Genomic DNA, 26315 nt, shown 5'->3' with positions numbered 1-26315 from the left:
GCAGCTCAGAGAATTCTTTTGTCTGGAGTACAAAATAGACTTCAAAATATAATGGTGGGACGTCCTTTTCTTTTCCTTACAATCTCTTTCTCACAGAAGAGGTTGTTATCATTATTTTCATGGGAGGTGTTTGAACTCTAATCTATGTCCCTCCTGTAAAACATTTACAGCAAGAACTCATCTAGCCAAAACAACAATGAATAATTTTCCTTTCTCTCTGTGTGTAGCTAAAACTAAATGGAATTTCCATGAGCAAAGTTTCTTCCAAAAACTATTTGTCTGTGGAATACAATACCATGATGATATTGATTCCCAACTGACTATAGCATGATCGTTTTCAAGTCTAATATAAACAAATTCTTGTTCAGCTGTCATCTTAAATAATCTAAGTTTGACCAGTCCCAATCATTGTTTCTAATTCTCACGTTGTTGTCTCATTATCCTCCTGACAGACTCATTAACCCTTATCTTCGAATGGCCTATGAGCCTTGATAGCAGTGACTCCTTAATACATAAAAAATAAATAAATAAAATAATCCAGAGTACAGCTTTTAAATATGTGTGGGAGGGTGGAGGAGAGGGAAGTCCAGAAAATTAAAATTCCAGAACTATAGATATTTTTCCAGGATATTTTTGGTAAAATACTTTCTTTTCCAGAGCATGTAGGAACACTGCCTGTGTACGTGTGTATACTTCTATAAATAAAGGGAATTTGGTATTTTGTCTGATGTCAAACTATACTATTAGTATCTTTCAAGCATCAATTAAGGAGGGGGAGGGGGTTGTAGTATAGACATTACCTACTTCTTTGAGGAAGGTGGTAGTGTCATACATGTGTGTTTATTATACAATCTTCCTAGGCATTACTTCTCCTTGGAGGCTGGAGAAGTATCATCATCCTCATATTTTATATGCTGGCATGCATTGGATGGTTTTTAGAAATTGTCTTCCAAACTCCAGGTCTTTATTTATCCCTCTTTCTCTCGAGTCCATTTTTATCAGTTTCATATTTTATTTGGCTTTCTTCTATGAACTAGAATTGTTACTTTAACTGTTCTACATCTACTGACCCCAAAACTCTCATTGATTCATTCAACATGGCCATACCATTAAAGTCTCCTATTCTGCACACATTTCCCGATCTTGTCAAGATTAAACTTTCCTCGGAGGTCATCAAAATTAAACCTATCTTTAAAACTCACATAACACATCCATCTCATATTCATATCATTTTTCTCCATGCAACACATGACCTCAACCCTCACTGGACAGATTTCATTTTCATACATCATCACACTGATGCCTGATAAGTTGATAGTGGTAACACTCTGCTGGTTAGTAATAACATAAGTTGCCTGAACTTACTCTATCCACTTGTAACTCTTGCAATATTAATAATACCTATTCTAGCTTGTGCTCCAATAGTATCACCAAGGTAACAAAGCTTCTCGACAACCTCAATAGCTTCACTATTCAGATATACTTTCGGCAAATCTGAGTTCCCATCCATCTCGATTGCCATACACTTCTTGCACATATGATCATTTGTCATAGACTAGGAAAGAGAGATATGCGGCATGAATCATAGAAAACAGAAGTCAATGAAGCATTGTGAGCTTATCTACTTGTACGACTTGTGTTAATGCATTGTTTTTATCTTGCCTTAAAAAGGTCAAAATTTCAATAGAAAACGCATTAAATACAAAGGTGAAAAGTCAAGGAAACTTTCTGATGAAGAACAAGCTGTAAATGCCATCAATATTGATTGTTGCTCAAAGACTATCATACATTACACACGAGAATGTGTTGATTAAGCACTGATCTTTATAAAAATGAAGCAGAGTTGTGTAAATTTAATGTGTTTTCTAGCAGCCAAACCAAAACAATTATATTTATGCATTGTATATTTTGACAAATGTTTAAATAACCAAGAGAAATAAAAAAAAAAATTAAAAAAAAGCATAACTGATAATTCCTTTTCGATTCATTAGAAAGAAATTTGTAAAACAAACATTTTTCTTTACTGAAAAGATTTTTTTTTTAAATACATGATGAAAATACATACATGTTTAAGATTTATAAAATATTTATCTAGTATATCTAACTAATTATATTTATTTATTTGTATAATCATATTTGTTTTTAAAAAAAAAAAGTTAAAAGAAATGAAAACTTTTCACCAGAGAAAAATTGAATTTTTTTGTCCGAAAATAAATAAATAAATGCCAAATTATGTCATTTTATTTTTCACTTTAACCACAATATATTTGTTTAAATAATCGTAATAGTTTTGTCTTTAATCAACACGATTTTTCTTTCATCAGTTTATTGCTTAATGTTATTATTTAAAATATTCATTATCTTATCCCTAGAAGTGATATATTATTTTACTGAATAAAAAAAATCATAATTGATATTATATATTCTCATGCACAGCATCCTCTATGAGGCCTTTTTAATTAGTGCATATTTTTTGGAAATAACTGGAACTAACCTAAATATCCCTAAAATTACAAAAAGATTCCAAAATAATAAAATACAGTGGAACTTCTAGATACAAAAGACTGTTTACGAAATTTTCAGCTTACGAAACGTGAAGTGACAATTTTTTTTGTCCCTGCACACAAAAAATATTTTAAGGATACAAAATATACAAGTGATAGAAAGACTATTTTTCAGACGCCTTATTCTTTGAAAATCTTTTTAAAATTTAGGTTTTATTTGATTTTAGTTTTTTCAGACGCCTTATTCTTTGAAAATCTTTTTAAAATTTAGATTTTATTTGATTTTAATTTTTTCAGACGCCTTATTCTTTGAAAATCTTTTTAAAATTTAGATTTTATTTGATTTTAATTATTTCAGTAGTTTTCTGGAAAAAATTGTGTTGATTTTTATTTGGAAAACATTTTTTGGGAGGATTTAGATTTATTCCCCCTCCTATAAATTAGAATTTTTAAAAATTGAAAAATTAATGTATGCATTACAATGTTTACCATATTTGAAGAATATACATTGAAGAAAGATTTTTTCTTTTAATTTTTAGCATGGAATATTTGTAATGAGTGGAGGAGTTTGTTATCAGTTTTCTTAGAAATCGCAAAGTAGCTGAAAGAAAGCAAATAATCCATTTCATGTTACATAAATTTAAGTGTTAAGTGATGATGATTAAAAACTGAAAAAAATAAAAATTAATTTTCAGTCTTTTGTAAAGTTTCGTACATTGCCTCATTCAAAAGGTAAGGTTTCACATTTTCGTATTCAAATTTAAAAAAAAATTATTATTGCATTATGTTCTAATATTTACTTCCTTTACAGGTATTAATGGTTAGGTTAGGTACTATTTGGCTTTTATTTCATTCTGGTTTTACTCTTATTATGTAAATTTAGTGAGTGTTTTCACAGGACTTGCAACGGATTAGAGGCTTTATATGTAAAATGCCTTTCAGAATACAAAAATTTCTAGATACAAAAAACAAAAAAAAAAAATTCATTTTGTATCTAGAGGTTTCACTGTACATTAAAATAAAGGTTTTTAATGCACTATTTTAAGCCATAATCAAAAAATGTCAAAATTAATTTTTATATTCAAACGAGTCTCTCCTATTAATTACAAGTAGATAGAGGACAAATTCTTGTGCAAACATCAAAAGTTGCAATACCAGTGTACAGAGAAAGGATTCTGGTATGTCACCGGAAATCACCTTCACATAAGCCTTTCCTCATACTGTGCACGCTTGACTAAATCACTATGTGAAGTATGAAAAAAGAAAAAAACACTGGTCTTTTCAAAATCCCAGTCTTTTGTTATGGCAAGTCATGGCCACCTAGTCAATCAACGCACACAGACCTTTTCAACAAAAAAAATACAGCCGTCTTATGTCGTATGTTTTAAGATAACAAAGCTTTATTGTTCCTTTACGTTTTATATAAACCACAAGCCTATCCAACTCATTACAACACAGAGGCAATTCTTTGCTATACTTTCAAAGTTGGATCTTATTTTTAGTCGACCATTAAAGATAAAATTGCAATGAAACATGTTTTTGTGACACAATACAATATGCATCAGGATACAAGATTTATTTGGTGCAAAAACAAAGAAACAGTTTTTAATTTCTGTATTATTTTTAAAAATTATTGAAAATTTGTTCCTATCGTATTGGTAAGCTTGGCATGTTTATTCATACACGAATATTAACTTAAACCTTAAAATACTCAATGGCATGTTTATTAAAATACTGACAGGATTACTTGGTATTGATCAAATGGATGGATAACAAAACAGTGGTTTAAAAAACAGTGTACATAATAAATCTGGCTAAAATAAAATACTAATTCAAGTGCATAAGAGAAAGGAAAAAGAAAACAAAATGGTCCAGCAACAACAAAAAAAGTATTTAATAGCAACTGTCTAATTTATTCTCCTTAATTAAAACAGTTTTACAGTTCTAAATTTTTGAGATGAGGATTCATTAATCGGATTTTTCCAACTACTGTTCTCATCTTGAACATTATTTTCCCAACATTTTGGTCTATGTACTCTTCGACTTTTTTTTAGGTGTATCTTGTCGAACTTGAGAATCGTTCTGTCAAACTTGGGAATCTGCACAGAATTTCAAATGGAACCCTTTATTTAATCGATGGAGGTAGCATGCTCTCATTCCGTTAGCCATGACCGGGTAGAAGTCCTAAGTAATTTACAATTGTACTTGGAGTATCGCTCGCACTACCAAAAGAGTATAACTTTACAACTAAGTTTTACCAAGGACTTGATCCACTAAACGGGTCCTTGTGGACAATTCTAGTATGAATTTTACAAGCCTGTTTTGTTTCTAGATGTACAATCTTATTACATATCACTATTACTACTTATTACTATTTATATATTTTTTCTTACTATTTATTAATACATGTTACTATTGTTGGGGACGCACCCCTACTGCCTGGAATAATGAACTATTCCATGAAGTCACTACAGTCCATGGCATCACTGCCGGGTAACGAGGACTAGTTTACCTAGTCTGACGGACACGTGGAGAATATGGTCGTTATCTACTGGTTCAGCAGTTGAGCAAAGATATTGCTTAATTTACCTTTTTCATTTATTTTCGTTAATACATGTTTATTTAACTGTTACTGTGTTCTTCCTCGTCAATTATTTATATACTAACACCACAACAGCTATTTATATATCTTTTCTTTCTATTTATTACTACCTACTTATTACTATTTATATATATTATCTATAATTAATGGTTCCTATACTGTGTTATATACTATACTAGGTCTGCTTAGTGATTGCTCATCGCTCAGCATATGTGCTGATTTTATGAGTCATTTTATTCTTCGTAGTTCTTCTGTCTAGTTTTTTTTTTACTTATCATGAAGTTGCAGAACTAATTGCACAAGTGGAAAAACTTTATACAGTTGGTTAGATACACATGATACAATGTTATATATCCTTTCTGGCAGTATTATACTATATCCTTTCTGGCAGTATTATCTATGCTCCTATAAATTTGTGTTTTATTGAGTACTAGCGGGGGGGGGATACCCGGCGTTGCCCGGGTGTTTAGAGGTGTGTGTGCTCGGGCGGGTGGGAGTAGGGTAAATCAAAACAAAAGAATAAGCTAAGTAATCACCCTATTTAAATATTATAAAAAAAACAACTTTAAAACTTAAAAAAATCGGAAAAAAAACAATAAAAACATATAAGGCAAACGAACGATGTTAAAATTTCTTAAAATCGAAAAAATAAAAAAAGAAAACGCGAATGTGATGGAAAAAACCCCAGAAAAACGAACGTTAAAACTTTAAAAAAGCTGAAAAATAAAAACAAAAAAAATATAGAACGTGAAAAATGGCTTAAATAACCCTTTTTCAATATTAAACCTTTAAAAATCAAAAAAAAAGAAAAAGAAAAAAAGGCATCTCACACCACGATTCAAACTCACAACCTTTAGATAAAGTGTGCAAAAAAACTGACACGTTACCTACTTAGCCAGCAATACAGAGTAGCTTAAACACGTTCGAATTTATGTAAAAGTTTTAAAAACAGACTTAACACATGTCCGTAATAAAAGTTTACTCTGCTGCTTCTATTTGATCCCATTAATTAGGTAAAATAGAAGTAGCGGAGTTAACTTTTACTGCGGGGGGGGGGGGGCAGCTTTTGGGTTTGTTTACCCATGTTTCCCCAAAATGTTGAGGAGGGGGAAAACCAGCTCCCCAGTGTCCAGATTGAATAGCAATTGCCTGATATAAGGAGTTTGGCCCCACATTGATCAAAGCTGATTGCTTCTGGACGTCACCCGGTGCAGTAGCCGGGAACATTCGGCTTTGAATTAGTTTCGGTTTTATACAAAAAAGCTGAACAAACACAAGACGGGCTGAAATAGCAATAATTTTGTAAAAATCGATGTAAATAAATCTAGACGCAACGCGTGTTCGCAAATCTTCGATATTATTATCAAGGAGCTATATAAACATTTCTAAGCGATAATACCCCCCTCCCCCCCGCCGGGAGCATCGGCGAAAAAAGCCTTTTTGAGACATACAAAAAATGCATGTGCGCATTTGCCTTTTATATATATAGATTGATATTCATACTAAAAACCTTTTTTTTTTTATTTATTTATTTAAAAAGAAATTACAATTTTGTTATATATGGGTCGTAAAATTGCATCCATCTGCAAAAGATCTAGCTAATTTGCATATTCTTTTAAACATTCATTTTAATTGATTCCCTATTAGTTTTTTCGGTTTTCTGATGGGATGATCATCTTTAGTTAACAATTAAGTGTAATTATATTCATGAAGATATTCTACAGGATTTATACTTGTGTAATATTTGCATAAAAAGGGTATAGTATACACAAACCTCTTTTTATACATATTTATGTATGCATATATATATATATATATATATATATTTGTTTTTGGTCTACGTACATGGAACTTATTACATAGGATATTCGAACCCATGTGAAACTTTATATTTGGGTTTTAGCTGAGGAAAATCGGTGCAAAAGTGTGAAAATTAAAGAAATGGAATTTGCCAGGTGAAGGTCGAACGATGGCATTACGGATATGTACATGTAACGTAATAGTTATTGGTTCATGTTTTAATTTTAGCCTTGCAGCAGTCTTCATAGCTCATGCATTAACATCAAACGAAAAAGTAAATCAGAAGTTAAATGTTTGGTTTCGATTCTTGGTGCTAGCGCACAAGTTATTTTATTTTATTTTTTTAATTTTTAAATCATTACTATATATTGGGTCCAATATAATAATAAATACAAAATCTGCATTAATCAAAATATCATCTTTAAGCGTATTTTAAAACCGGACAATGCCGGGCAGCCTGCTAGTTTATTATACATTATTAATACATAAAGAACTCAAAATTGTGGTTGGTATGTTTTATTTAGATTTGTCTCTTTTTAAAAACATAAGAATCTCTGATTTAGAAACATGTACATATAGTCAGTCTAGTACCTTCCCTGAAAAAATTGGTTATAATTTATATATCCATAAATGTCTATAATAAACTATGATACTTTCAAATTCAAAGTTTGTTTCTTCTCTACATTTTAAAAAAATCTAGAAGGGTACCTGGCGTTGCCCGGTTGTAAGATATGTTTCAATATGATATTTTAATTCATGCAGATTTCGTATTTATTATTATAGAGCCAATTCTCCATTGATTATTATATTGTACCCAATATAGAGTAATGCCCCCTCCAGCATAACCCGGTTGTAAGATACGCTTAAATATATTTTAATTCATGCAGATTTCATATTTATTAGTACAGAGCTAATACTCCAGTGCTTATTATATTTTACCCAATGTATAGTAGTGATTTTAAAAGTAAAAAAAACATGACTTTGGTGCAATCAACTAGAACCAAAACATGCAGGATTCCAGACTTAGTTATTTAATTTGAAAATTTGCTAAATATGATGGCATGACATCACAATTTGAGACAGCCACAAACAAACTTAGAATTTTAGTATAATAATAATAAATATCTATATATTAATATGTTTGTCCGTCCGACGTCCTGTGTCACAAAAAAAAACCATCATTGCAAACTTGAATTAATGAGAAACAAATTACCTCCCGCATTCACACATTGTTTGACGATTATTTTATTAAGAATATCATCCCAGGCTTTATACCTTTCTTTTTATAGTGGATGGGGGATAGGCGAGTAGACGGGGTGGGGTGGGAGGTTAACTTCCGTTAATGATGTCATTCCTCTTCAAATTATGGTGGTAGGTGTGTTAGTATTTGAAATTATCCTCACATGGATTGACGATTGTTTTAATGAGAATATCCTCCCATTACATTTGATAAAATGAGTTTTCTTCATTGAAGAAAACATTAGAAATTAATAAGATAGAATTATTAAAAATCGTTGAAAAAAAAAAAAAAAAAAAAAACTGCATTATATTTATTATTTCTTTTTGTGTGTTTTTTTTCTAATTTCTCTAGCTCTTGTTTGACCTTATTTATCATGTTGTTTCTGAATAATATGCATGAATTTTAGTGCAGCAATGTTGAACCTCATCATGGGTTACCATTTAGGAATATCAGAATAACTATTTATCTTGGCATTATTTCTAGTAAAATATTAGAATAATAAAATAATAGCTATTGTACCCAAAATATAATAATAATTTCAAAAGTTTAAAACTAAAATATGACTTGGGTGCAATTAGCTAGAATCAAAACCAAAACATAGCATTTTAGCCTAAGTCGTTAAGTTTGAAAAGTTTGATAGAAATGACGTTAAAGTTGGAGACAGTGACAAATAAATTCAGAGTTTTAGTAAAATACAAGAAGCAAGCAAGGATACCCGGACAGTCCACAGAGTTTTATAATTATTAAAATGCCCTTTCATTTGTTCGTTTTATATTTATACATTGCATATGTTTATCATTTCTTTTGGAAGGTAACTAAATTTAATTAAAAGCTCAAGATAAAAAAAATGCAAAAGAACTTTTTCAAAAATGCTGTTTATCTTATACTTGAACTCACATAAGTTTCTTAGAATTTTAGAAAGAATGGTCAACAGATTAAATAAACACAAACTGTTTATCGTATTCCATGGAATAGGCTTGTATAGACGAAATAACTTCAATAAGTTTCCCGGCTTTTTCGTATGCGCACTTTAATTGATAGTACACATATAAAACTCTAATCCTCTTCAAAGTAATCTACTCCGGCTGCAATGCCATTCCAACAACTTCTGGAAAGCCCCATGAAAGTCCTCTTGTGTGAGCATGTAAATGACCCTCATCACAGCCTCTTTCATCTCCTTAATTGTCTCCTAACGATAGATCTTCCTGTTACATGATAAGGGCTGTCCCCTGTTCATGTAAGTATAAAAATAGAGAGATTAGTTAAAATGGAAATAAGAGAAAGCAGAAATCGAACCCTGGACATAAGTTTTAAAGAACAATAGGTTTAAATGGAATGTCCAGTAAAATGTTAATTCGGATGAAATAAATAATAAATAAACTATTCAATTGTTAAAAGAATGTGGATAATAAAATATGAGTTAAATAAATTAGATATGTAGGTTAAATTCCTTTGTGGAAACAAACAAGGAAAATAGGTTATTGGGAAATCAATGTCGAAAACGTGCAAAGTCGCGCATGTTGAGACACGTGAATTTTGCTCACGTGGCCGGGATGCATGGAGTTCTCAATATAGCAGGTGCGAGTTAGTTGGTGGAGAGACAGTCAGAGAGACAGTCAGGAGAGACAGTCAGGGGAGACAGACAGGCGGACGTCTGAAGCGAGACGTCACTTCAGAAACTAAGATGTGAAACTTTGAGTTCTTAATGAGGAAATCCCGACCGGTCGTATTAAATAAATTCACCATGTGTTTTGGATAAAGCTCATCTTTGTGTTTGTGATTTCTACAAAAAGGTAAATTGTATTGTTATAATATGTCTGTGTTATAAAATGTCATTACAACAACATCTCTCTCTCTAAGATACAACATCATATGTAATAAAATAAGAACTCTCACAAGAAAAAGCATCACTTATAACATCTCTCTCACTAAGACTCTTTAATGAAACAACTATATAACATTCCTTCAGCTTAGGGAATAACCAAAAGTCACAGGTAGCAAGGTCTGGACTATGAGAAGGGTAGGGAACTGTCTTGACGCCCATCTTGGTCAAATAGTTTGTGACAAGGATGAAGTTGTAGACTAGTGCATTCGCACAAATCTTCCGTATCTTCAGTTCCTCGCAAATAATTGTGTGTACGTCTCCACACTGACATCAAACTGTGCACTTATTGTCTCTACAGACACATGATGGTCCTTATCCATGAAATTCTTTATTTGGCCAATCAACTCTGGTGTCCTGACTTCCTTACATCTGACACACCTCTCAGACTCCCTGCCTTCCTTGAATCTCTTATGCCACTCAAAAACTGATACTTGATTCATGCAAGATGGACCAAAAGCAGTCTAAAGCATTCCACATGTTTCTGTGGCATTTTTTTTCCAAGTTTCAAACAGAATTTTATTGCATATTGTTCTTCTAAAGTGTCCTCACGCCCCGATGCATTTTTGAAATTTACCAGCTGTGACAATTCGGCTTTAGTAGGGTGTATTCCAATTCCTACTGTAGCTGTTCATTTGAACCTGAAATCATAAAAATTGGTCATTCAGTCATGTTATACATCTTATGAAATGACTGACCAATTTTTATGATTTCAGATTCAAATGAACAGCTGTAGTAGGAATTGGAATACATCCTACTAAAGCCTGACTGTCACAGCTGGTGAATTTCAAAAATGCAGTCTGGACGCGAGGACATTTTAGAAGAAAAAAGACAGCCTATCCTGCCTTGACAGAGTACAAAATAGACTTTGTGGCTTAGTGGGGGATGCCCTTTTCTCTACCCTGCAACCTCTCTCCCACAGAAGAGATGTTGCGAGCCTATTCTTTTATCGTTATTTCCATGGCAGGTGCTCGTCTGAACTCCAATCTCTGGTCCCCCCCTCGCAAATCTTTCATGAAAAACACCCGTCTAGCTGAATCCACTGTGAAAAATTTCCCCCACTCTTTATCTGTGCCTAAATCAAAATGTGGATTCCATGAACAAAGCTTCTTTCTTAGAACTGCACACCTGTGGAACTCTGTTCCGTCTGCCTGCTTCCCACCTTACTACAACTTGGATGTCTTCAAGTCCAACGTTAACAAATTCCTATGAACCGCCCCCTTAAGTAAACACTTCATCAAATCTCCACACTAACGTTCTGTACTTGCAATAACCCTTATCCCTGAGTGGCTTCCGGGCCTTGATAAGTGGTGACCACCGTGTAAAAAAAGAAAAAAAAAAAAGAAAAAAAACAAAAAACAATATGCAATAAAATTCTATTTGTTTTAGTCATCTCATAAGATGTATAGCAATAACATACTGCATTTGCAAGAATCTACGACAATTTTAAATGCCTGTACTAAAAAGGGTGGAAACTTATTGAATACACCTCATATATGTTTACTTTTATGCAATTATTGTTTCAAAATCAATAGTACTTCCACGTTTTTACCTGATAATAGCTATAAAGTATGATATGTTTCTGAACCCAAAGCTAAGTTATCACTATGATAACAAAGATAATACCTTTTTTTATTCAAATTGGTATTGTCAAAAGCCAAACAGAAATCATAATTGTGTGAACCTTGATATGTGAAATAAAAATCAGGATAATATGATAATCAAAATAAAAGAGAATTCAGAAAAATGTGTACAATTTCTTTTATTTTTATTTCCTTGGGTCAGTTTTTCACTACATTTCTAAACCAAAGCAAAAAAATTAGAAAGAATGAGTGAGAGAGTGGGTATTTCTATAACAACAACATGATGCACCTTTTTTTCCTGCCAATAAACTTTTTTGCGTTTTCTCTAAACTTCCCTTAAATTCACAAATGTTAACCAAGTCAAAATAATGTACTAAATTAGTTGACGTCCCTTTAGCACTAATTTCTTTTGACTAATGTCAGCAAAATCATGTATGACTGAACAAAATTTTATAAATATATCCTGGTTATAATTAATATATCTAACTGCAAAAATACACCATAGCACACACAAACACAGGTTTTGTTGTCACGTCATCAGTTTAAGCCATATTTAGTTTCAGAAGAGTTTCCGATGGGTAGTTATTCTAGAAAAATCCTGGAGATGAGTTCTCAGTAGACAGCTGTTCTGTACAGGTTCTGGACTTTATAATTTTGTAGCTAGAGAGCAAAAGATTCTTCTTGTGTTAACACGAAAAAAATCATATACAAGGTTGCTAAATAGGTTTAATTTTTATGGAGCAATTCTGGTTTCTGATTGGTTGAGAGCATCATCATCATCATGACGGGCTCCTTGTCCGGACCAATGTGACTCTTCCTCTCCAGAGTTTCCTGTCTTCCATCAGTTGCCTCAGATTTTCAGGTTCACAGTTGGCGTCGTTTGCTATTTGTTGGATGTACGTGGATCTAGGTCGTCCTCTGCTTGTGCATCAGTGTCGTGGAGTCTATAGCAATACATCACTTACCAATTCATGCTTGCTCCTCAGACAATGACCGGCAAATCGTAGGCGCCTTTCTCTGATGGTATTAGATATGGCAGGTAGATTGCCATAAAGTTGCTGCTTCGTGGGATAATTTTGCCAAGATATATTTAATATTGTTCTTAGCATACGGGTGTATGTGCCATCTAGTTTTCTTTCCAATCTTTTGGTGAGTGTCCAGGTTGTAGCACCGTAAACAAGGACAGACTCTACCACTGCCCTGAAGAACTGCCGTTTCAGTTTGTCAGCCAGTCTCGAAGTCCATACTGAATGTAGCCCATCCAATGTGGTCCATGCTTTTGAGATGCGAATTCTGATATCTCTATCTGTGGAAACTATGTTGCTGCCCAGATACGTAAACTCAGCAACTTCTTTGTTGATCCAACCAAAGCCCTGATCTCTCCCTTCACATTGAAAGTCATAAACTTTGTCTTATCCGCATTTATGTGGAGACCAATGTCATTTGCAGACTTTTCTAGCTTACGTAACAGTGTTTGCACATCAGCAGTGTTGTTCGCGAACAAAGCAAAATCATCTGCATAATCTGCATCAGTTATGTGTGCTGATTGATGACGTCTGTTTCTGGATTCATTTAGGGTGAAGCCTAGCATGTTGCGTATATCAACAGAGGTGTGAAGTACAAAGTCAAGACAGACAATGAAAAGAAAAGGGGCAAGAGTATCTCCTTATAGAACCCCAGTGTGGATGTCGAAAAATTCAGTGTCCCCATCTGGGACCTGAGCATTGCTCGAATGTGCTCATATAGCATCATGATAGCATTAATAACTTCATTTGGAATGCCATATGCTTTTAATATGCTGGCCATTTTTCCTCTATGTACTGAGTCGAATGCTTTAGAGAAATCTACAAAGATCATGACTGCCTCAATGTTTTTTGCTTTGACTCCTTCAATCAGTCTCCTAACAGTAAGTATTTGACTAGTAGTAGAGCGATTCTTTCTAAATCCATTTTGGTTCTTCCTGAGCACTTCTCCAATCTTTGGTTGGATACGGTTGAGAAGCATGGCATTGTAGATTTTTGCTGCAATTGGAGTGAGTGTTATTGCTCTGTAATTGCTTGGTATGCTTAGGTCACCCTTCTTGGGGAAGGAAAGTATGCATCCTTCCCGCCATATATTAATAATTTTTTGATTATATACAGAATTGCATGAATTAAGAAGTATGTCATTGAAACCACCTGTCTTCCATACTTCAGGGGGTATATTGTCTAAGCCTGCAGCTTTACGATTCTTGGTCTTCTTTAGTACATTTAGAAGTTCCTCCATTGTAAAATCACTCTTCTCAATATCGAGTTCCTGTACAACAATCGGCTGAATTGGTTGGTCTGTTACTTCTGGTTTGTTTCCGAGTAGTTTTTCAAAATGTGCTTTCCATTTCGAACATACATTTTCCAGAGTGTTTGCTTTTAACTTGGCTTTAGCAGGTCGTTTGCGCCCAGATATCTCATTTACTACTTGCCAAGCCAGATAGGATTGTTTGTTATCTGCTGCATTCTGGATTCGATCTATTTGTTCTTGAACATACTTCTGTTGTTCTGATAGGTACATCATACTAAGCTCTTGAAGTGGCTGCTTCCTTAATTTTGTATTCTGTCGAGTGGGCTATTTATGTTGCTTTTTGATTGTCTTTTAACTTTTCTCGTTTTAATATTATTTTATCATTTTCCCACAATACTTTTCGCTTTACCTTGGGCTTCAGAGGTATACACTTCTTTGCTGCTTCTTGGTGCGATCTAATAAAGTTTTCATAGGTAGTATTAGCAGTTGAGAGCAGAATGTGAATTAATTTGATTTGTCAATTCCTAGCAGCAGCATTTATAAATAGAATCTCCTAACTGTGAGGGACAATACTTCATTATGAGCCAAAAATATTGTAAACCCACCCCCTATTTTTTATATAAAGGGGAAGTCCTTTTGGTTCATTTTTAATTCTGTTCAAAAATGAATATATATTTTTATATTCAGTTATCTATATATATAAAAGCGAAAATGTGTGTGTGTATGTATGTATGTTCACTTATTGTGTATGTCTGCAAAAGGCTTTTTTCCAGCAGGTTCTCAAGGCCGTCGCTCATTCTTAAAACTTTTTATATCACATCGAAATCATAATATCTACGAGTTAACAATGGGGGTCGCCTGTCTATTCAATTTGCCCGAGTCTGAAAAGCTAAATATTCTACATTTTTGGATCAGCGTGTGTGAATTCAGCTTTTTCGTATAATAAAAGCAAAACTATGGAGCTGGCATCATTGTTTCGGTCACGATCACCGGGAATGTCCAAAAGCAATCAGCTTTGATCAATGCGGTTTCTCCTTATATCAGATAATTGCTATTCAATTTGGACGATCCCCTTTAAATGGGGAGCTGGTTTCTCCTCCACCATCATCTTGGGGAAGCCAAAACTGCCCCGCATTGAAATAAAGTAAACAAACCCCAAAAAGCTGCCCTGCAGTAAATAAAAAACTGCCACGTCATCATAACGCTCCCCGCGATAACCTCATTAAGCAGCCACCTGTCAATCAAACCTCCTTGACTTGACTCACTTTTTAACCCTTAACTTAACATGCTTATCAATTCCTCCCCCCTCGTGGCCGAGATGGTTAGGTGGCTGGCTTTTTTCCCCCTTTCGTTTCCACCTTCACGTTAAGGCTTCAGGGTTCAATTCTACCTTCCTACTAAAACTTTTTTTTTCTTTTACAACATATTTTTTTTAACACACACACCTCCAAACACCCGGGTACCTCCTGTTAGTACATAATAAAAACAGAAGTCATTTGGATCTTTAAATATGAGCATGTACAAAGTCACTTTTAATTTTGTTCAAATGTCATAAAACAGAAAATATATGTGTGTAGAAAAGAGAAATAAAAGAAATGCATTTTTATTTTTACCTTAAAAAGAGTGGGCATGTGAAAAAGGAAGCCATTTCCTAATTTTTTTATTATGCAGTCTTGTTCCAAAAACGTATACATACAAATAAATATACATGCAATATGTGCCCGTCAAAAAAAAAATAAATGAGAATTTTTTTTTTTGTGTGTGTGCGTGTGTTAATTAAAACAAAGCAAAAAGAATAGGAAATTTTCGGTAAATAAGAAAGAAACTATTGTACATGAAATAAAAGTAAAAGAAAGTCAATTGTAATTTATGCACGCCTTAAAATATGCAAAAGTATTTGTAAAAAAAAATATACAAAGAAAATGTTTTCAAAAAGTGATTTTTTTTTTCTTTTTATGTTTTTTTTTTTTCATTTCAGTGAAAGTATTAGTTATGCATTAGTATGTTAAAGTGGTAATACAAACAAAATGGATACAGTTTAACGTCTTACCCAGGACAATTTCCAATATATATATATATTAGGCCTGTGAAAAGTTATTTAAAGTCAAATCCCAACAAGTTTGGAAGCAAAACGCTTTAACTTTATTTTTGTTGCAGGTTTTATGAATACATCAGTGATATTTTGGTCTGATGATATGTAATTTACAATAATGGATTCCTTTTTCACTTTATTTCTGATGAAGTGATATTTAATATCTATGCTTGAATTATTGTGTTCTGTGCTAAGAATATGCTGGCTTGATTATCACAATTATTTACTATGGGGGTTTTAATTAATTCTGGTTCTAAAACAGTCTTTAGGATATTTTTGAGGTAAAGTGCTTCTTGCGTGGTATTATTGCGCAATAAATTCAGCCTCACATGTAAAGAGAGATACAATCTGTTGCTTTTTAGATTTGCATGAAATAATAGGCCCATTTTCTGATATCTTCTAGTTATAGAGAACTTGTTGATTTTCTAAATATTAAATTCTGTTCCTTAGTTCCTTTTAAATAACGAAGGACTTGTTTAGCTCTGTTTAAATCTTTCATTGTCAGTCTTGATAATTTTTGTGATAGTTTTGTTACTGCGTAGCATATATCGGGTCTCGTAGCAATCATTAAATAGATAAGACTTCCTATAATTTCAAGGTATAATTTATTGTCAATCATTTCAGATTCTGTGTCTATATTTTTATTAATATAATTTTCGACTGATGTAGAACGTTTCTTGCATTCTTCCATTCCAAATTTAAATAGGATTCTGTCAATGTACCTCAATTGATTGATTTTAATAATTCCTTTTTCATGAGTAAATTCTACACCCCAAAACCATGATATTGCCAAGATACGTCATTTTGAATTTTTTAAATTTAATTTGTTCTTAACATTGGCAAACATTTTGCTACAATTTGATGCGATTAAAATGTCATCGACCCATAAAACCAAAATCAGTAGTTTGTTTTGGGTATGTAAACAGGTGTCAGCTGTTTAAATTGTTGTTCAATCATATAATCATGAAATACTTTATTCCAACACTGAACGCTTTGCTTTAGATCGTACAGTGATTTGTTAAGCCTCCACACGCAATTTTTATTTTCCATTATGAATCCCTCTAGAGGGGTAATATAAATTTCACAGTCTATTGGGGAATTTAAATAAGCATTTTTTACATCTATCTGATGGATGTTAAGTTTATATTGCGATGCGATTTGCAATAAAATTCTGATTGCACTAGTCAGTGAAAATGTAGAAAAATATTCTATACCGTAAATCTGAAAGTATCCTTTAACAACAAATCTAGCCATGTACTGTTGAACACCTGATGCTGTAGTCTTTTTTGTAAAGACCCATCTTGTAGAAATGACATGTTTATCTTTTGGGAGACGTATTACTGAATAGGTATTATTTTATGTTAAAGCATCTATTTCGTTTTTCATTGTTGTTTTTCCATTGATCACAATTAATTGCTTCATTAAAGCTTTTTCGTGTATTATCCACGGAATAGCAATAAAAAAAATCAGGTTGCCTTCTACTTGTTTTGGGGTAATGTTCAACTTTAACATCAGCATCATCGCTGCCATCATTATGAATACTCTTGTCCCAGTCATTGTTATCATTCGTTTTATTAATTTGAGGAAATATTATTTCATTCTCTTCATATGACGGATTTTCATCTTTGAAATTAAATATGTCTTGAATTTTATACATCAAATTCTTTTTATTTTATTTTTCTCTGGAAAAAATACTAAATAGGCTGGGTTGTTTTTATCATACTCAAGGAATATACTGCTACCTGTTTTAATATTTAATTTGCTCTTTTCATCAATAAATGCAAAGTAAGGTGAACCAAATACATGCATTCGGCTTAAATTTGGTTTTCTACTGCAGAAAGCTTCATATGGGGTTTTAGATAGTCTTTTGTTAAAGCACCGGTTGTGTATATAGGCAGCAGCCATAAATACATACATTCAGAGGTTTTGGGAGAGTTTTGATCCAATGAGTAGACATCTTGCTATTTTAAAAAATGTCCGCCATGATCTTTCTGCAGTTCCGTTTTGGTGTGGTGAATTATGGGCCAATTTTTCAGGTTTGATACGAAGTTAATTAATAAAAGTTTTTATTAGTGAATTCTGTACCATTGTTAGAATGAATACACTTTACTGCACCATAGGGTGCTATGTCAGCTAAATATTTTTTGTTGCTAGCAAGGTATCAGATTTGTTCTGTAAGAAATAGACCATTATTAAACTGGAATAATCATCTACAAAATTTAATGCATACCTGAAATTTTCTCTGTCCATTGGTTCCATGGGACCAGTGATAGGATTTTCGTGGCCTTCTTGTCTAATATCTTGTTTTGATACTTTGTCATTTTTCCTTGTGTATAAACATTGTAGTTTGTCAAGTTTTTTTTAAGTTTTTATTTTTATTCCATCAACCACATTTGGCAACTTTTTGATATTTGGAATATTGCAGTGCCCAAGAATTTTATGCCATGTCTGTAAATCATGGCAGGAGGTTTTTGATGGGATTACGCTATTTAAATAATATTGTTTTCCATTTTCTTTAATGTCGAATACAGTTCCATTCGGGTACATCAGTTTTGATTTATTAGGGCTAAAGTATATAGTTGCACCTTGTTTAACGGCAGCTTGTACAGAAAATATATTTTGCTTAAATTTCGGGATTAGAAGAGCATTTTCCAGAATACAGAAATAAAGTTCATCTTTATTGTTTCTTAGCAAGATTTAAGCATCGCCTCTCTTCAAAACTATATCACTTACTTGACTGGTGTTGGCCAACTCTACAAAGTAACCCTAACAGTTAAAGTTAGGATCAAAATTGATAAAATCAAATTCCTTCGTAATTACATGTGCTGCTGCACCACAATCAACAAGAAAGTTGTTAGTGCTGGTTGAAGCGTCAAACATACATAAAAATAAAAATGTATGTTCGCTAGTGTAGCTTTCCACATTTTTAATGGAGTCTCCTCTGAAATTTTTATATCTACTTTGGAAACTCTTCTGATTAGGTCACCCACAAATAATAATTTTCATACTTTTCTTAGTAGAAAAATTGTTTTTGGAAAAGTTGAGGTTTTTATTAAAAGTAAAGGTATAATTAAATTTTGGTGTTTCTAAGTGGGCATTTTTACATTTCATGATATTTGTAGATTCGTTTTTTTTCTGTGATCATTTTCTCAGTTTTCTCACTTTGAATTGACTAAAGTCATGAGCTTTTTTTTTTCTGGGTTACCACGGTGGTAAATGGCTTGAAATCACTCAGTAACCCTTGAAGGACCATGGAGATTAACAACTAATAACTTTGCCAGGCATTTTTAATGAATTTGCTGTTGTTTTGTCCCTTATAATCTGTAATCGTCTCTCATATGTTTTAGAGATGTCTGTTCAGTATATAAAGAGATAATTTGGGATTTTCTTTTCAATAAATAATGCTCTCTCAATATGTTCAATGCTTTGCAGCCATCATCCAGGGCTTTTCTCATTACCAGTGATAGACTTTGGTTATCTAAGCACTGTACTAATTCCGCAAAGACACTTACGTTCTTTTCAATAAGTTGGGGTCATTTCTGTTTTCAGGTTGTGTCTAAATTACTTTGTGTAACTTCTGGATTCATAAATATCCTAAAAATTTCACTTCGAATTTGGATTCTGATCCATCGAAGTAAAGTCTCACGCTGGATCCATAACCTCTTGAGTTGTAAGCCAGGTTTAGTTTCAGAAGAGTTTCCGATGGCTAGTTATTCTATACAAGTCCTGGAAGTGAAGAGTTCTCAGTAGACAACTGTTCTGCACAGGTTCTGGACTTTATAATTTTGCAGCCAAAGAGCAAAAGATCCTTTTCTTGTTGACACGAAAAAAATATGTGCAAGGTTGTTAAAAAAAGTTTCAGGGAGCAAAAGATTCTTCTTGTGTTGACACGAAAAAGACATATGCAAGATTGCTAAATAGGTTTAATTTTTATGAAGCAAATTGATTGGTTGATAGCAGATTGTAAATTAATTTGATTTGTCAGTTCCTAGCAGCATTTATAAATAGAATCTCCCAACTGTGAGGGACAATACTCCATTACGAGTCAAAAATATTGGGACATCATGTTATTATCAAAAAAGTCATATCAAATTCATGCAAAAATAAATTCTGATCTACCTTAGAGCAGGCTGATAATTTATTACCTATAATCTGCAGATGTCAGTTCAATTTGAATCGAATAGGTCATGATCAAATTGGTAACAAACACTTGATACTGAACTTAAATAAGGAATATAGAAACTTTCTATCCATATATATTCCATGTAATAAGGTTGAAGCAGTTACATTTTGAGGGACATATTCCTACCTGAACTACAGAATTGATTGAAAATACTATGCATGGGATGCATTTCTGCTGAACTTACTTTTTCCTTACTTCTAACCAAGTTGGATTGGAGATATCAACAAAACCAGTCACGTAAAGTCCATCCATTTCACGAGAGGTAATGAAACCTTTCAAAATCTATGACATCAAATCTTTTAACTTTTTTTTTATTGGTTGAGTGAAAATGTGCAATAAAGTTGATCAAATGTTAGAATAGACTTTTTTAATTTGCCTGTTTTAACCAAATGTTTTTATTCTACAAAGTACTGCCATAAGTAGGGCTGTGACAACAGCATATTGTTTTCATTGTTTTGACTCTCGAGTATATATCCGTTAGTATCTTATGTTTTTATATAGATTCATGTGGTTCTTGGTTGATTAACTGAGTCTAACTGTGTCGGATATATACTCAAAAGTCAAAACAATGAAAAGAATATGCTGTTGTCACAGCCCTAGTCATAAGTTATCATCCCCGTGGTGGAGATGATCTCCCTTGAATAAGAACTTTCTAGTCTATAAATAACTATAAAAACTTATCTATTCTCATACAAACCTATTATTTAAAGGATACACAAACTTTTATAAACTATATCAAGTTACTTTTTTTTTGTTGTTTTACACGGGGTTTTCATAAAATTTAACAACAGTGGGTTTAAAATTTTGTATCTCATGCTGAAAGTTATCTGACAACACCAAAACTTTATCTCTGAATAGCAGGAGACTAAATTCTTTTAAACAAAACTTTTATTTCAAATTAGTAAAAATGGATTTACTTAAATGCATTGGCTGACATGAACCTGCTTTTATAATTTTTTTTCTATATAATTCTAGATGCATAAACCTTAATTTGAATACATTTTTCCGGCAAAATCAAGCAACAATTAAACCATCTAATCTGATCTGGTTTCCTTCTTTTTTTGTTTTCAGAAACATTGTTCATTTAATTACAGATTACATTAATTATATTATTGATTATTATATTGTTTAAGTTTACAGGGCTGGGCATTTTAAATAGAAGATTTAACAAAAGGTGAATTGGTATTGCAGATTATTGGTTGGTTGGTTGTTTTTGTTTTACGGCATATCAACCCCTTTTCAGGTTATTTAATGCTGAATCCAATGACTTTGAAGAAAATATTTTTTATAGAATATATATATATATATATATATATATATATTTTTCAAGTCAGTTACTATTTAACCCATAGTTAAGACCCTAACAGGTACTACTACTCCGGGTCAGAGTGAACTTGGGAGCAATGGCAATTAAGGGGTGGCTCCACACTTCCCAAAGCCCGCAAGCTGGGGCCTTACAATCGGATATAGTTTAAGGTCATATCCAGGACCGTATTGCAGATTATAAACATCAAATGTTAGATATAGGTTTAAAGAAAAGCCATTAAAAAGAGGTTTCCTAAAATAAGAAAAACAATGACAAAAACGTTGGTGTTGAGAAGAAGCTAGCAAAAGAAGGAACGAGGAGAAAAACAGTTTGAAAATGATCAATGAAAAAAGGATTTTAAGATAGAAAATAATTGTTAGCATTTGGCTTTCTCAGGAGACAATGGATAAGTGTTGTTTCTGAGGCTGTAGGCAGCAGCATTAAAGTAGCTTCTCAAAAGCACAAACCTGGGAAATTTGTATGGAGATCCTGAGCTGCACAGATATCAGGATACCCCTCTTGGTTTTGCTGATGTGATCCAAAGGAGAGCTGAGCAATACATTTGGCACTAGCTTGACTACAAAAGCTGTCAAAAAGAAGTAATCTTCTCTCCTCCCAGGGATACCCACAAAGCAGCAGGGGGTGGGGTGGGGGGGGTGTCATAATTTCAATAGGTTTCACATTGTTATTGAAGTTCTTGCAATTCTATCATGACCAGTGATTCCTATCAAGGATATTCATACATCCAATGGTGCCACCTTCGCATTGCTTTAGCCTGTTAGGTGAAACGTCTTTTGGGGCATGGTGCTTGGGGCCATCATGTGAGAAGTTTAGTTGAGTGAGAATTAGTGATGCTGTCTACCTTAACAGGTAAGATGTAGCTTGCTAAACTTGAAAGGTACGAACTCTACTCAAAAAAAAAAAAAATAAATGAATAAAAAAATAAAATAAGCATAGATAAATACCTGATTTGAGTTGTAAAACCCCTAAGGAACCATATCCGTCTATTATTTTTGTATATTGCTTTTGTATGGAAGAAGTTTCGTCAGGTGCTGAAACGAGAAAGAAAAAACAAAAAAAGAGTTTAAAAAATTGCAATTTGGCTTTTCTATAAATAATTTTTTGTTTGTTTTAAATATTAGAACATATAATTAAAGTACAGTTCACTTTCCAAAGCTTCAAAATTACAAATTCTAGTTTAAATTTTTGTAGTGAGAAGTCCCCATAGTTTTAAAAAGTAAACAATAGAAATTAAAAGTTCATGTGTTAAAAAGAAAATATAAATGTTATCTTTCCCACAAAAAATTGAATGCTTTACAAAACCAGAAAATTATAATATTTTCTTCAATTTTAAAAAAAAATGTTTTGGGGCCGATTATAGTTTTCTTTGAAAAAATGTGCACAACGATAAATCTTGTAGAATTGAAATTGAAAAATGATAAATCCGTCTAGCTTTCTTTTTTTACATGAGAATGTTATTATATAACAAATCAGCCAGATTTCGAATATTCAATCCTAAATACAATGAAAAGTCAGAAAAATGACACCATTAGTAAATAGCCCAATACGTTGTATGCCATCCAACAGTTTCTGGACCATTTCTTCTCACCAAATTTCACTCATGTAGTTCAGATTGACCTATTGAAATATACATACAAACATATTTGCACAAACCACAGTCTTTTAAATATCTACTATAAATTCATTTTTTTTTAAGTTACTTTATCTGGGATTGAACTCCCAACCTCTAGAATATCTTGCAATCAATGCCTATAAACACTAAGACAATCTAGTGATGGGCAGGGTTGGGGGGGGGGGTTATAAACCTATTATATGATTTTTTTATCTATATTTTATGTTACCATTATATCTACTTATTATTACTATTATCTATATATATAAAAGCCAAACGTCTGTGTGTATGTATGTATGTTTGTTTGTAATGCTAAAACTTTTGAAAGACGGAACCAAACTTGACAAATTTGTTATCATATCGAAGCCCCATCACCCGGATGACAAATATCGAAATTTCACGTCAAACGGACCACTAGAAGTTGGTCAACTGATCAGTTATCTTCGAGGGGGGCCCCCAAAAAACCTGTCATTATCTATATATATAAAAGACAAATGTTTGTTTGTAACGCTAAAACTTGAGATGAAAGATTCCTCTCCCCTAAGAATAAAACCTATGTTCAATATCTGCTTTTGTTTTTTCATTCTTTATACGGTCCCGAGCAACGCCGGGTAGCCCTGCTAGTTATTTATAATTCTGAAATTATTTACACTTTCCTTCTTAATATTTTCTTTAATATTTTCCATACTGTGTTCATCTGTAGACTTGATCTACTTAAGATCACTGTATTCTTGCAATTTCTTTGAATTTGCTGATCTTCCAATGTTACTGAATATTTATTATTTGAACCTGTTTAATTTTTGTATTTATTGCCTAAAATCTATAAAATGGAAAGGGAACAAAAAAACAAATGGCAGTGTCAAACCATCCTCTTGTCAATACAATGCACGAAAGTCTTTTTCCTTTCTTCTCTCAACTTGCAATAAATCCTTGTGTATTCAATATTATCTTCCACAATTCGTTCTCGTTCAAAGCTGTCCAACAAAAACTCAACTCAACCCTCATACTTTAGAATTCGTCCCATTTAACAGTTACCAATTGTGTACATATGCAAATTAATGACATATGTTCACCAATGAGCGACCAACAAAATTGTCTTTTCTTTTCTACATTTTCTGCTGGCATTTTACAAGCTAAGCAAACACGAGGTTGTTTGCGAGAGTGATGAATTCTATTACAAAACACACTACAGTACTCCTTCCCCACCCATAAAAAGGAGGAAGTAATGTTTGGAAGCATGATAACATGACAAATGAACATATACTACATCTTACAAAAGGATGAGATAATTCCTGGGAGGATAGTTTTATGACAAAAAAAAAAAAAAAAAAAAAAGATACTACACAAGCTCACATTAAAAGATGTTTAGAATTCATTAATATCCAATTAAACTAAATTGATTTAATTAATACCCTTGGGAAAGTAATAAATCACTTCACCACTCAGTTATTTGTAATATTCGCCAGTTATTTGTAATATTCGCCAGTTATTTGTAATATTCACCATTCGCTCATGTATGGAGTATTGTTGTCATATTTGGGCTGCTGCATTTGTTACTAGTCTCTCACTCCTAGACAAGGTTCAAAAGAGAGCCGCCAACCTGATAGATCCTGAACTGTCATCTAAGCTTCAGCCTCTGTCTCGACAAAATGTTGCATCCCTCTGCATGTTCTACAAATACTTTAACAGTGAATGCTCCAACAAACTGCAAGCACTCGTACCCCCTTCAACGTAAATACCCCCCCGACAAACCCGACAAGCAGCTAAATCCCACCCCTTCACAGTAGAGATCCCTAGATGTAAGAGAGCCGTCTACTCCAGTAGTTTCTTCCCCAGAATCGCTAGACTTTGGAATTCCCTTCTGGATTCCTGCTTCCCCTGCTGTATAGACATGCAGAAGTTCAAGTGTAACATGAACCGACATCTTGCTGCCCAACTCCCCACATAGTACCTCTGTAGATTATGTTATTGATAGTAGCCCCCTACATCAAAGTGGCAATGTGCCTTGTTTGGGGTGAAAATGTAATAAGAAAAAAAATATTAAAAAAATATATATAGTAGGGAAAACATAGAAACAATGATTCTATAAGAAAACTGCTGCAACACAAATACTTTACTTGATTGTTGGGTTTTACAGCATGTTAGTGCTTGTGAGGTAATTGTATATCAAAACCTCATCTAGGTTTTGTATAAGAACGATTTGCAGATTAATTTGTTTGGTAGGCGGATATTTTGAAAACAAGTAGATTCTATTTAATCCATAAATGAAAACCTAACAGGTAATGCCACCATCATCACTCCAGATCAGAATGGATCTGAAAGTAATGAGAACCCAAGGGTTATCCCATGCTCTCTCAAACTCTAAAACTAGAGCTTCATCATTGGATGTAGTTTCATGTTACATCCAAGACAAATTCTATTTGACTCATAGATGAGACTCTTATATATACTACTACAGTAGAATCCCGGGATATGGCATTAAAAATTAGTAACAAAATACAGTACAGTATATAATACACATGCATATAATCGAATAAAATTATAAATAACACCGTAAGGCGGAGAAAATACTGTAATCAGGGGCAGGAAAAACATTGTATTCCACATCGTAACCTAAAGAAATTGTATCATAGGACCTACGTATTCCGGGGTTCTACTGTACTTTGAGCCAAAATAGACTTGAGAGTAATGACAACTAGTAAGTGACTACACTCCTGCATTCCCAAAATGAGATTTCACCACTGAGTGCACTTTAATCAATCCTTCAGGCAATCCCTTTTTCCAGTTATGGGCTCTCTCGTCATGATTGGCATCCATTTAAAGAGAATAAAAAATTTTTAAAAATTGAAAAACAGAAGAGAACAGAGTTAGCACGCCCAGCTTATAAAAAGTGCACTTGATATTGTGCATATGCATATGACTGCAACTGTACTCCTGTACTCCTCAAAGGAGTACACAACATACTCAAATGTAGAGAATAATTACCAGTCTAATAATAGAACAGCTCATGAACAGCACAAGTTCCCTCTTCTTTGTAACTGTTCTATCAATTAAAATCAGTAGTCAATGGCTTTTATCATAAAACTGTTCTATCAATATAAAACAGTAGTCAATGGCTTTTATCATAACCAAAGCCTCGTTTAAACAAAGATAAAAACTAATTTAATTAGCACTTAATTATCTTTTGTTTTTTGAATGAACTAAAACAAAATA

The 26315-nt window shown here is 33.0% G+C and overlaps 1 protein-coding gene across 1 annotated transcript in view; it reads right to left on the bottom strand.

Annotated features, from left to right (window-relative positions):
- Nucleotides 1-26315, bottom strand: part of LOC145255348 (synaptojanin-1-like) — a 229033-nt gene that overhangs the window by 135629 nt on the left and 67089 nt on the right. The window contains exon 2 of the mRNA XM_080113945.1: nt 22435-22521. Coding sequence (XP_079970071.1) covers nt 22435-22521 — 87 coding nt within the window. The remainder of the gene's footprint in view (nt 1-22434; nt 22522-26315) is intronic.

This window comes from Euprymna scolopes, chromosome 3 (genome assembly GCF_053919585.1).
Source record: "Euprymna scolopes isolate OS-2025 chromosome 3, ASM5391958v1, whole genome shotgun sequence".
Lineage (NCBI taxonomy): Eukaryota > Metazoa > Mollusca > Cephalopoda > Sepiida > Sepiolidae > Euprymna > Euprymna scolopes.
This window is presented reverse-complemented; position numbering and strand designations above follow the sequence as displayed.